The 13,070-nt window shown below is 44.0% G+C and overlaps 1 protein-coding gene across 5 annotated transcripts in view; it reads left to right on the top strand.

Moving 5' to 3' along the window:
* ZNF346 (zinc finger protein 346) overlaps positions 1–5,756 on the top strand; it is a 37,771-nt gene extending 32,015 nt beyond the window's left edge. For 2 of the 5 annotated variants that reach the window (XM_083354112.1, XM_083354108.1), the window contains exons 8-9: positions 4,886–5,106; positions 5,488–5,756. Coding sequence is in view for 1 of the 5 variants with exons in the window: in XM_083354109.1 (XP_083210235.1) it covers positions 5,488–5,581 (94 nt within the window). In the remaining 4 variants the exon portion in view is untranslated. The remainder of the gene's footprint in view (positions 1–4,885; positions 5,107–5,487) is intronic. The other 3 variants (XM_083354111.1, XM_083354110.1, XM_083354109.1) reach the window with 2 other exon arrangements.
* Positions 5,757–13,070: the final 7,314 nt, after the last annotated feature.

The raw sequence follows: 13,070 nt of genomic DNA, 5'->3' as shown, positions 1-13,070 counted from the left end.
GGGGCATAGACTTGGACTACTGTGATATTGAATGGTTTGCCTTGGATTCGAACTGAGATCATTCTGTCATTTTGGGATTGTATCCCAGTATTGCTTTTCCTACTCTTTTATTGACGATGAAGGCTACTCCATTTCTTCTGAGGGATTCTTGCCCGCAGTAGTATACCTGATGGTCATCTGAATTAAATTCACCCATTCCTGTCCATTTTAGTTCACTGATTCCTAAGAAGTTGATGTTCAGTCTTGTCATCTCGTTTGACCACGTCCAGCTTGCCTTGATTCATGGATCTTACATTCCAGGTTCCTATGGAGAAAAAATCTTTATAGCATCGGACTTTCCTTTCACCACCAGATACATCCACAGCTGAGCGTCCTTTCGGCTTTGGCCCAGTCGCTTCATTCTTTCTGGCGCTACTAGTACTAGCCCTCTGCTCTTCCCCAGTAGCATATTGGACGCCTTCTGACCTGAGGGGCTCATCTTCCAGCGTCATATTGTTTTGCCTTTTGGTACTGTCCATAGGGTTTTCATGGCAAAGATACTGGAGTGGGTTGCCATTTTCTTCTCCAGTGGATCACGTTTTGTCAGAACTCTCTGCTATGACCTGTCCGTCTTGGGTGGCCCTGCACAGCATAGCTCATAGCTTCAATGAATTACGCAAGCCCCTTCGCCACGACAAGGCAGTAATCCATGAAGGGGTAAGTTGACTAGGTTACTCTAAACATGGCTGCTAGGCACAAAACTGCAGATGCAGCAAATATGAATTTATACTTGTCTGCTTTGATTGCCACTGTGTAGTCTCAAGCCTGAGCTCTTAGCAGTGCTTGATTGCATCCAAAACCATTTCCTAGTTTGGATATATCTTCTTAGAGCTCTTTTTTATTTCGGAGTTCCATGTTCTTGTTAGAAATCTCTTTTTTATTATAATATCAAATGTGTTTTATAATGTCAAATGAACATTTTGATATTATAAACAAACTTGGCCACTTCACTGCTCCACAGATTGTTTCTATACAAGTTAAAAAGTATTGGTTGCCACACACACAAAAATCCTGCTATGCACATCTTGCCACTGTGAAAATTGTCTACTTACACATTTCTATTGTCTGTTTCCTACTTTTAACCAATCACCAATCCATAAACAAACTCTCCTTCTTATCCCAGAACACGTGCATTTGTTCAGGGACCCTTGCTAAGAGACTTTGTAAATCTAACTATAGCATCTATTGGGTCATCAACCTTGTCTACATACTTGTTGATACCCCGATAAGATCTCAAAGACAAGTCTTACCTTTGCAGAAATCAAAGGAGTTCCTTTCCATCAAGGCTCAGGCTTCTGTTTACTTTTGATTGGCTGATTATGTGTCATCAAGTTAATGTTGATTTCTGCTGACCACAAAGATTTTGTCTGTTTATTTCCAGTATTCTTACTTTAATAATACCTTCACCAATTTTTCTGAGAACAGATACTAAATTGTTTTATAGTTTTTTATATTACTCAATTCCTTTTTAAAAATTGGGTTCATGTATTTATTTATTTATTTATTATTTTATTACATTTATATACCGCCCTTTCCCGAAGGACTCAGGGCGGTTTACAGGGTGATTAAAAAACCAAGATACAAAAGTTAAAAACAAATTTTAAAAAATTATATTTGTCCCTGCATAAATAAAACCCCAGTTAAAATAAGATTAATCCTCAGCCTGGGCCAGAGAGCTCAAAGAGCCAGGTCTTCAGGTCCCGGCGGAATGAACAGAGGTCGGGGGCAGTCCTCAGCTCCACTGGCAGCTGGTTCCAAAGGGCAGGCGCCCCCACTGAGAAGGCCCTATCCCTGGGTATCGTCCGCCGGCAATCTTTTACCGGCGGCACCCTGAGAAGACCCTCCCTGTGGGAGCGCACTGGACGAAGGGAACTTGATGCCGGCAGCAGGTGTTCCCTCAGATATCCCGGACCCAAGCCATTTAGGTCTTTATAGGTCATCACCAGCACCTTGAATCTCACCCGGAGGGCAACCGGAAGCCAATGCAGCTCGCGGAGTAGAGGTGTTACATGGGAGTATCGGGAAACCCCCATCACAACTCACGCGGCCGCACCAGCTGAAGCCTCCGAGTGGTCCTCAAGGGCAGCCCCATGTAGAGAGCGTTGCAGTAGTCTAAACGGGAGGTCACGAGCGCATGAGTGACTGTGCGTAGGGCATCTCGGTCCAGATAGGGTCGCAACTGGCGCACCAGGCGAACCTGGGCAAAAGCCCCCCTGGTCACGGCTCCTATATGGTCTTCAAAATTGAGTCGTGAATCCAGGAGGACACCCAAGTTGCGAGCCCTATCAATGGGGGGTAACACCTCACCCCCCATCGTTAGAGATGGAATAGTCTGGTTAACCTGAGATGCCGATATGCACAGCCACTCAGTCTTGGCGGGATTGAGACGAAGCCTGTTTCTCCCCATCCAGACCTGGACCGCCTCCAGGCACCGGGACATCACGGCGAGGGCATCGCTGGGTTGGTTCGGGGTGGAAAGAAAAAGTTGGGTATCATCAGCGTACTGATGATACCCCACCCCGAAACCACGAATGATCTCACCCAGCGGCTTCATATAGATGTTGAACAGGAGGGGCGAGAGAACCGACCCCTGAGGGACTCCACAAATGAGAGGCCTCGGGGCGGATCTCTGCCCTCCCGTCAACACCGACTGTGAACGGCCCAGGAAATAGGAGAACCACCGTAAAACGGTGCCTCCCACTCCCAACCCCCTGAGACGCCGCAGTAGGATACCATGGTCGATGGTATCAAAAGCCGCCAAGAGATCTAATAGGACCAGGACAGAGGAGCAACCCCTGTCCCGAGCCCTCCAGAGATCATTCACCAGCGCGACCAATGCCGTCTCCATGCTGTATCCGGGCCTGAAACCCGAGTGGTACGGGTCCAGATAATCAGTTTCCTCCAGGAACAGAGGAAGCTGATGCGCCACCACACTCTCAACAAGCTTCGCCCAAAAGCAAAGGTTGAAGACTGGACGATAGTTATTTAAAACAGCCGGGTCCAGGGCAGGCTTCTTGAGGAGGGGTCTCACCACCTCATTCAAGGCGGCAGGGAAGACACCCTCCTTCAAAGAAGCAGTTATTACTGCGTGGAACCAGCCTCATGTCCCCTTTTAGAAAACTATTTGGTAGGCACTTTTTCACCCAAGGATTATTTATTTTCAGTGTGTTAATTTGGGATCTATTTAAATAGTTTATTACTTCTATTTACCTCAAATTGCTCAACCTTCCTTCTAGCAAGCCAGCTTAGGCATACCTATTTGTCCTACACCCTCATCATTGATGACAGATGTAGAGACTGAATTCTCTTTCCTTGCTGTTTTCCTATTATCCTTTAGCATACACATTTAATCTCCCTTCCACCTTCCCTAATTATCCAATAGCCTTTTTTCAGTTTCCTATTCCAAATATTTCTTCATGCTCTTCAAATTCTTCCTGCATCTTTTATTTTATCAGTTTATTTCTTTTAGTTCTTCTCATTTGGCCATGCACTCTTTCTTCCTTATTTATTGGATGTATATCCTACTTTCAATAGGAGCTGAAGGAAGAACTCTTTGCTTTAATGCATTGCTAAGCTGTTCATTAGCCCCTTGGATTTTGCAATGCCTCATTTTAGCTTAGTATATTTACTAACAGATTCCATTGTTAGCATTTTGAATAAACTCCAAGGACTGTGGAGAGAAATTCCTTTTTTAAATCTCCCTTCAACTTCATATTTACCACTTCTCTAATTTTTAGAAGTTTGTGGTTTGTTTTTTGAAGTGAATAGTGCCAATCCTGAATTTCTTTGCAGGCCTACCCTTACATCCACTGCTTATAGCAATATTAGTTTCCAATTAATTCAATAACTTTTAGGTCTTGAGCAAGCTTCTAGATGCTACATAACATTATGTCCTGGGTTGCATTTATCCTTTTTTAGCTCCCTGACTGGCTATTTTAGGGCACAAGAATTTAGAGCACTAACAATTAGCTTCAAAGCATACATTTTTCCATTCTGTAGGAAGACAGAATTTGCCCATTATTATTTCACTTTCATGTGTTAATGCGGCAAATCTCTGATTAGAGAGTCACAATAAGTTGACATAATCAATTCGTGAGCAAAACTCTCTTGCAAGCAATGTTTATTTGGGTAGGCAAAAAGCAACAAAGCCATCCATGCGGTTTCTTGGCAATATTCTCAGAAGTGCTTTGCCAGCTCCTTTGTCCAGAATGTGGGGAGGGGGGTTGCCACCCAGCTGGCTTTTTTCCATAAAAAAACAACTAGAACCTGGGTCTTTTTGCTCCTAATTTAGTGCATTAACCACTATGCCAAACTTGTTCTTGAGAGGTGCTTTCTAGGACTTAAGTCTAATATAAAGAAATAAACAGGATCCCAAGAATTACTTTTGGACTAGTACTTCCTTAAATAATTCATGAATTATCAGGAGGATGGTGATCAATTGAAAGACCAAATTTATAGTGACATCAAGTGTCAGGACAATGAAAATTCCAATTAGCTGCCAATAGCATCCAAAAGAATCTCAATCTTCAAATCATAATCATAATAATGGGGAGTTAACTGAAAGTGCCAATGTTAGTCAGTGAAAAAGGAACATTCAGTGTCAATCCTGCTAGGTAGACCAGACCAAGAAATCAATTCCATGGAAAGGCTAAAAGCACTTGTATCAAGATTGGCTATAATAAGGGAATTGTGTGAGTTAGATAATGTTGCAATACCTCCAACTACTTGGTTCAGTGAATTAGGAAGGTGCCGGAGCCAAATATTATCTCTGTTATGAACTTAAAATAAGCTTTAACCTTCTGCTTGCATATCTCTGCCAAAGTAACGTTCCCTACTCTCAATGTAGGGATACTGTTCAGTTCATAGAAACCAAGACCAAAATACTTCCTCACCAGCAATCAACACCTGGCTGAGCAGAGAGTAACATCCAGATTAACACTAGACCAACAATCAAGAAGTAAACAATACCCCAATCAAGGAATTGACAACTCAGACAAACAAAAGCTAACAAGGAAACAACAGCCTAATCAAGGAAACACTAAAACCTTTCTCACCAACACTGACAAGGCAAGCCAGTAGTGTTATATAAAATGGGAGCAAACAGCACTCCCTTTTGCAATGATGATGTTAATTAATTTGGTAATGAAACATCTGCAAGAAAACAACCAAAATCAGAGAGCACCAAGGACCCTCCGGTTCAACCCTGAGCTACAAATATTCTCTTCTATCAGAAATCTTCCAAAAGTTGAATGAAAATAAAACTGCTGGCCGAATTTGAATCTAGAAAGAGCAATTAAGTCAAATACATCCACTCTAAACAAAATGAAATGAGTGTTTTTTTCCACAAGGCATAGATAATTGTATCTGCTCTTGCTGTTGGATTGATTCTCCTTTCCCTGAATTTATTAACAGATAACCAACATTTCCAAACTTGTCTTACTTCCTTAGGTCTGCAAGTTCTACTCTACCTCTGCTAATAATAAAAGCCACCCGACCTCCACCTCCTCCAAGCAGATTGAGCCCAGCCTGTGAGATCAAGTAGGGAGGAGCTGCTTTTGGTCCCACGTTTCTGAGATATCAAGGGAACCACAGTGAGAAAGTTTGCTTCTCCATAGCTATGCCAATGCTACAGAATGGCTCCCAACTGAAATCAGATTGGGCCCCTCCTTGATAGGTTTTAGGAAGTTATTAAAAATGGCTTTTTTTATAGAACCCTTTTTTTTGTCTCCCGCTTCAGTTTTGGTTTTTGCGATTTGGACAGCTTGTTTTAATTCTGTTGCTGTTTTTACTGTGATAGTGTAACCAACGAAAGTCAGAAGATTATGGATGGATTAAATTGAATAAAAAAAAGAATAAAGTGATACACAGTAGTATCTGCCATATTTCTTGGTTCTAACAAAATATTTACAATACACACTTATAATAGATCACAGGTGCCTGTACGAAGCTTTGCATGAGACTGTGGCAGTTGACATCTAATTCACGTGGTTGCTCTGAACTTGCTTTTATGCCACTTGCGTGCATTACCTGTTTTTGTTTAAGCTGTTCAGCTAAGCATGCTAGATAACTTTCAGCTGCATTTTAATGCTCTTGCATCCACATCCTGAACTTCCCTGACAAAATTCCAGCCTCTAAAACACCAGTCTATGAAAGGGGCAGGGAGTTAATATTCTAGCCTCAGAACGGAATTGGAGCAGGCTGAGCTCCCTGAATTGATCAAACTGCAGCTGCTGCATCTGTAGTAAAGTAAAACCAGGCCTTGGAGGTCCTGTTTATGCCAAGGTTTTGCTGAGGTTGCCTTTGTGGTCTGGGCTGCTCATACGTCCTTAAGCAACACGCCACCAGAGGCCCAACTAGGCAATTTAACTATGAAAACTCAGTGAGATTATACAGTTTGGGCTTTGTTAGCTAAATAGTAAGAAACTATTTTACATCTAGCATTGTGAGGCAAGTGGTGTTTCATGAGGGGACTTCTGTGGAATCTGCAATAGGTTCCTATTTAGCAGGCATGTCAAACTCGCAACGTCACGTGACATCGTGCGACGTCTCGGAACTTTTTCCCATTGCCGAAAATGGGATGGGAGCAGTTTCTCTGTGACGCTCCGGCCCGCGGGCCGGCAGTTTGACACCCCTGCTATTTAGTAACCAAGCGGCCCCTGAATGCCAGCTTTCCCTTGTCTAGAGTAAAATTGGCCTCCTCGATCTCCAAGGTGCTGTCACTCATTGGGAATGTTTCAGCTACTGATAACTCCATGCTTCTGAACACATACTAGCACTTTTCCTTGACAAACCTAACTAAGTGTAGGGCAAAGCCCAGGGACATCGTTGGGCAGTTTCCTAGGAAATTGCAGCCCAGATAAATATGCTGTAACTCAGCCTTCTTCTACAAGGTGTCCTCTAAACATGGCGGAAGTGCAACACCCCAGTTGGGAAATGCTGACATACAGTACTTGGTCAGGCTGAGGAGGCTACAGGAGATGAACTCTTCAAACTCTTTAGTCCTGACTCCCCATCCCCCTTGCTTGCCCATGTTCCACAATCCCCATTCTGTTTCCTCAATACTCTGGCCTTTATTTACATTTAGCTAGAAACAGCTAGTGTGGTAATGGCTCCTATCTCCTTCCCCTCTCCTCCCACTCGCCTCCATTGATTTGTTAGATTTTGTCCCAGGTCCAGCATCCCTCCCCACTCCTGTACATAAATCTGCTATCCTTGCTTTGGAAAGCCTCTGCACCCTTCCCTCCTCTCCCTCCACTCTGGAGCCTCCTGGGGCGCAAGCCCCTCCCCCCCTTCTCCTACACGCCAGGGCGGCCTGACCTCCCCTCAGAGGCAGATCAGACAGTTCCTGCTCCTGTCCGTGACTGGAATAGGCTGGCTGGATTAAACATTCCTTCTGCTGGGCAGGGAGGGGGAGGGCTGGAGTCGATGCATTGGGAAGAGGGGGCCTGACCAGCCAGAGATGGCTTTTCTTGGCAGGAACAGAGCAAGCGCTTAATTTCGGCCTATTGCCTGGTGGGAGAGGGAAAGGGGGATTAGCATAATCACCTACAGCGTTTCCCTGGAGAGCCCGGATTGCGCAGGCATGTGGAAAAAGGGAGCTGAAGAGGAGCCTCTGGCTACTGGTCACCCGGGGCTGGCTCAGTCCATTAGAAGTGGGAAAGGTCAGGGCACTTTCCCAGCTGCTATCTGTCCCAAAAAGCTGCTTTGCAGGAGGGTAAGGAGTGTGGCTACTTCGCCCCAACTGGGCACCCCAAACGTGTCGGGCTTTCACCTCATCCCCGGCCAGCACAGACTGGAAAGCCAACTCAGCACTGTAAAGTTTGCACGGAGGGACTTGAAACGAAAATAAACTGCAAGAATGGAAAACACGTTGGATATCGAGAAAGACATTGGTGGCTTAAGCCAGCGTTTCCCAACCTTAGGAACTTGAAGATGCGTGGACTTCAACTCCCAGAATTCCCCAGCCAGCTGGCTGGGGAATTCTGGGAATTGAAGTCCACGCATCTTCAAGTTCCTAAGGTTGGGAAACGCTGGCTTAAGCCACAAGAGTAAAAGGTTGAGATGCCCTGCCCGTTACAAATAGAGGTACCAAGATGCATTTTCACACTGTGGTAATAAAACTCTCTCCTCCCCTTCCAATCCTCAACATTCAGGATTAGAGACCAAAGCTGTGAGAAAATTAGGCCCATTTGAGCATAGGAAACAAATGCACACATCTGCCTTTTACTGTTTCATGCCTCCTGTGGTTTGCCAATGAATCAAACAGAGCTTCATTTTGCCTCCAGGTACTTTCAGTGGAAAATCGCCGATGTGACTCGAACATTGCTAAAAAGCAACATATGGATATATAATTCCCTTGCCATGCTTCATTGCTTTTTCTCTCCTTGTATTCTCCTTACAGGTGGTATGCACAGGTAAAAAAAAAATGTGGAATTGCCCAGAGGAGCCATTTTTCCCCCATAAGTGTTTAATTTATATTTAATCGCTTGCAACTGCTTTACATGTTCAGTTTGTATGTTGTATAAAAAAAAATTGCCAGGATGTTTTTGAGGACAAAACTGCAGATTGTCCAAAGAAACCATTATTAAAGTAACTTTGCCAGAAAGAGGTGTTTTGTGGTTTCTGTAACTGAATTCTGAAAATGCTGGTATACAATTCTTCAAGTGCCAGTTAAATATTTATGTTAAAAGTAGAGCTGTAAAATAGCATTAATAAAATGATAGACTTAAACAGAGAGAAAGTGGTAATAAGGTATGCACTGAAAAGTGATTCTTTTGTAACTATTTAAAAATTTAGAAGAGCAGACTTCCCTTGACCTGCCCCTGTAGATGATTGTGTTGTTATCTGATAGTTCCATAGTTTGAAAAGAAACAGGAGGACGGGCAAACCCCAATATAGCTGTTGCAATCTAAACAACTACTGGTTGAAGTCTGATGTTCTACACCTCATGTGGAAGCCACCCCTGGTTTTAATATAGACAGCAAAGAAAATTTATTCTAAAGAGAAGACAGAGTCCCAGTACTTTTCTTGGTGTAAGGCAAGTGGTGCAATGTTCATCTCATGTAAGATGTCAATGCCACACAGGAAATAGTGACAGAAACTCTTGAAAATAGGGTTGCAAAGACAAATTGCTGCACCAGAAGCTAAAGGTAGATTAGCATTTCTCCACATTGTTCCTGAAACACTATATTCAAGTACAGCCAAATATTGCTATGCTTGGTTGAGCTCAGAAAATGAATCTAATCTAATCTAAAATGAATCCCCTTGCTCTTCATCTCCGATTCCTTCCTGAGTGTGTGCGTGTGCGCGCACGCACGCGTGTGCATGCATCCGTGCGTGTAGCATCTTAGCTATTCCTAGCATTGTACTCTTCTAGACAGAGAACTTTGACATTTTTCCTGGGATCTGTTCGTTTAGGAATCACAGCCCTAAGTGTTCCTTCCACCAATGGGACTCTTTGGCCTTTATTTTCCACATCCTCTCCAATTCCTCCTTCAGATCCTGTTACCTTTCGAGCTACTCAGATTCCTTCTCCCTGATTTTGCTGTCACTTGGCACTGCTACATCAATCGCCACTGCTGTCTTCTGCTCCTTGTCTACTACCGTAATTCTGGTTGATTGACAATGACAAGTACCTGCTTGTCCCTCTGGATCTTGAAGTCCCACAGGATCATATCCCTGTTATTCTCCACGACCTTTTGTGGACTCTACCATCTTGACTTGGGAAACTCTAGTCCATACCCTATGCAGATGTTCTTGTACACAAATGCCAGCTACTGGTTCAATGTATACTGTTCCTACCTTGATCTGACACCCTGCCACTATGTGTTGGACTGCCTTTGAACCCTCTCTACATAGTCTAATAGTTTCATACAACCAGTTTGGTCTATTGGTTAAGGCTCCAGGCTAGAAATCAAAAGACTGTTTTAGTACTGCCTTAGGCCTGAAAACTGGCTGGGTGACTTTAGCCAGTCACTCTCTCTCAGCCCAGTTCACCTCACAGGTTGTTGTGGGAAAGTAGAGGAAGAAATATTTTGTGTGTTCGCTGCCCTGAGTTATTTAAAAATATTCTGGACCTTGGGTCCTGTATTGTGTGGTAGATCCCCTTCTCCTATGCATCTCAATGTTTGCTACTTCAGCTATTTCTCAAGGGATACACTCCCACGCAGTGTCTTGTCTTGGCATGGCACTTCCTCTGCTTGGTCTTCCTCCCATTTTTGCTTCAGGAACTCTTTCAGCAGCTAATCTTTGGATGTCATCTTACTAATGTACCCATAGATGCTCTGGGTTTGATCCAGGACAGTGGCTTTGACATTCTCCAGACTGCCAATTCTTTTTCCGGCTGGTGTACAATCTCTGGGTGTTGGACTTGAGGTGGAAACCTCTGTACATCATGAGGAGCTTCTGAATCTTCACACTGGAAGCTTCCATGTCCTCCTTTAGTCAGCTCATTCTACTGGCAGGATATCTGATAACTGGCAAGGATGGCATGGATCTTATTCTTCCCATTGAGCTGGTTCTACAGGACTTCTCTTATCCTTTCATGGTACTTGGATGTTGTGGTCTTTTTTGCCTCATCATGATTATGGGATACCAAGGTATTTGTAACTGGTTTGTATGTCTATGTGGCCCACTGATAGTTCCACACATCAGTGTTAATTAACTTCCGTCTCTTGATTACTATCTGGCCACATTTCTCCAGTCCGAATGGTATCCCAATGTCCACAGTATAGGTCCATGTCAGTTGGATCAGCAAGTTAATGTTTCATTTCTTCTTTGATTACAGCTTAATGTTATCCATGTAGAAGAGATGGCTGAAGATAGGGTTAGAGTTCCACTCTTGAACTTGTATCCATATCCTGTCCTTTTGATTATCTGAGGGTTTTCAAGCCTATACATAACAGCAGTGGGGAAAGTACATCATCTTGGTATCTGCCACACCTGATGGCTACCTGTGTGAGTGGTCTTGAGTTGACTTCCAGTGTTGTCTTCCACGGTTCCATTTAGTCCTATAATCAATCCAGGCTGTGCTCAGATTGGTTTATCTAGATCTGAAGTCTTGGGAAATTGCTCTGTCTATGAGCAACTGGTGTTTTGAGCTCTGGTGTTGTTCCCAATGCATTTTTTAGCTGTGCTCATGTACTGGCTCCTTAGCTGGGCTGCTCTGATGCCTAATAAGGCTTTCCATATTGTGGGAAGTAGGTTGTCAATAGTTGGGCAGTGCTGTTCCCTTGTGGGAATCTTTCATGATCAGCACTGTCCTACCTTGGGTTACCAGTCTGAGTGGGGGCCTGCCGCTAGTAGATGGGTCTTCTGTTCTGCTAGGCATTTGTGCACACTGTTGTTAGTTTCTTTGGCCACTAGGTGTGGATCATTTCTGAGCCAGGTGCTGTCCAGCTCTTCATGTTTTTGACCCACCATTGAATGTCTGCTACTGTGATGGTGCCTGGTTCCTGTTCTGGGAGATTGCTGTGATCTGCTCTCAGGTCTTGAAACCACTTTGAACTGGTATTATATGTCTTGTGATTAGATTACTCATGTATTCCTGGAGAGAGTTAACTTAAAATACCCATTCATCCATGAAGCTCATAGGATGATCATGACCAAGCACCTAGTGCTGAACCAAAGATTGTTATGAGGACACAATTGGAGAATGAGAATATGACATGGTGCCTTGAAGCTCCTGGAATAAATGTGGAATAAAAATCTAACCAATTAATAGAATAAATGAAAACCCTATTTTATTAGCATGGTAGACTAATACTGAAAATATTTAGAAAGCCTGGGAAAAAAATTGGTAGTTTCCTTAACAAAAAACTTCCACAGACAGGATGGACTCTGCAACTGAGTAAATGAAAGAATAATAATATGAAAATTAATGTCCCAATGACATAGGTAGACCATCTGGTACCCTCAACTCAACATCCATCAGTCCTAATCAGTAGTAAACGATTATGAAATTGCAGTCCAAATTTTTTGAAAAGTACCAGGTTTCCTGCTGCATCTCGTTTCTTTAAGGAGAAGAGCAACTCCAGCAGAGAAAAAATGATGATGCCATTGATGTCAGCAAGGTCTTTGGTTGCATGGCATGAGATGCGGCAATCGCTGGAGCTCCCAAAATGTAGTAACGCAACTATGCCTACCTCATCCAAACACCTAATATTCAAGCCGTTTTTGCATGTTAATGGACAACACTACCTATCCTCTTGATTTGGGCTGGATAGTCATGGATGTATTTTTAATCCTGGCAGGATCCATTTAGAGTGAATTACCTCAAGAAAAGAGGCTCACTCTGTAGTAACATGCAATTTTCATCAAGTGGCCAGCCCAATTTGCAGCATGATAGATTAGTCATTCAGAAATACTGCTTTGGAAAGCCTTGTCCCCTCAGCCCTGCACCCTGCTCAATGCTTCTCATCTGGTGAGGAGCACCCAAAGAGGACCTGGGACCTTTGGGAGCACTCATTTATTTGGTTATACTATAAAAGGGGAAAAAAATCTCCTGTTCTCCCCCCCTCCCACAACCCGGTAACCTTAGTGCTAAATTGAGTTGCAAAGCATGTTGGTCCCATCTCCGGTGAGAGCGGACGGGTGAACAATGGGGGCTTTTCAGCTTGACATCTCAATGAGCAGGAGATGGAGAGAGAGAGAGAAACCCTCCCCCCCCTCAGTTCTCCCCGCACCCAGCTTTGTTTGGGGAGCAGACAGCAGCCTCCAGCCCCAGTAGCCTTTCAGGATCTAGGGGCAGCCATTCGTCATGGCCTGCAACCCCCTCCCCACTCCCTCAGCTGGTCGTCTGGGCAGAGAATTCACACACTTGTCAGTCCTGGATCGAGAGAGACCCTTTGTGCCTAATGGGGCCTGGACCTGGAGATGGGTGGGATGGGTCAGAAGGTTGGGGGGGGGAGGAAGAGAGAGAGAAGAAAAAGGAAGGGGGCAGAGGGAAGAAAAGTATTAGGGTTGATCCTGATATACTCCAGGAAGTGTCCTGGAATAAGAGGCTTCGGGGGGGAAATCGCCCTGGGTATTAT

The sequence above is a fragment of the Vipera ursinii genome (genome assembly GCF_947247035.1).
Source record: "Vipera ursinii genome assembly, chromosome: 2".
NCBI lineage: Eukaryota > Metazoa > Chordata > Lepidosauria > Squamata > Viperidae > Vipera > Vipera ursinii.
This window is presented reverse-complemented; position numbering and strand designations above follow the sequence as displayed.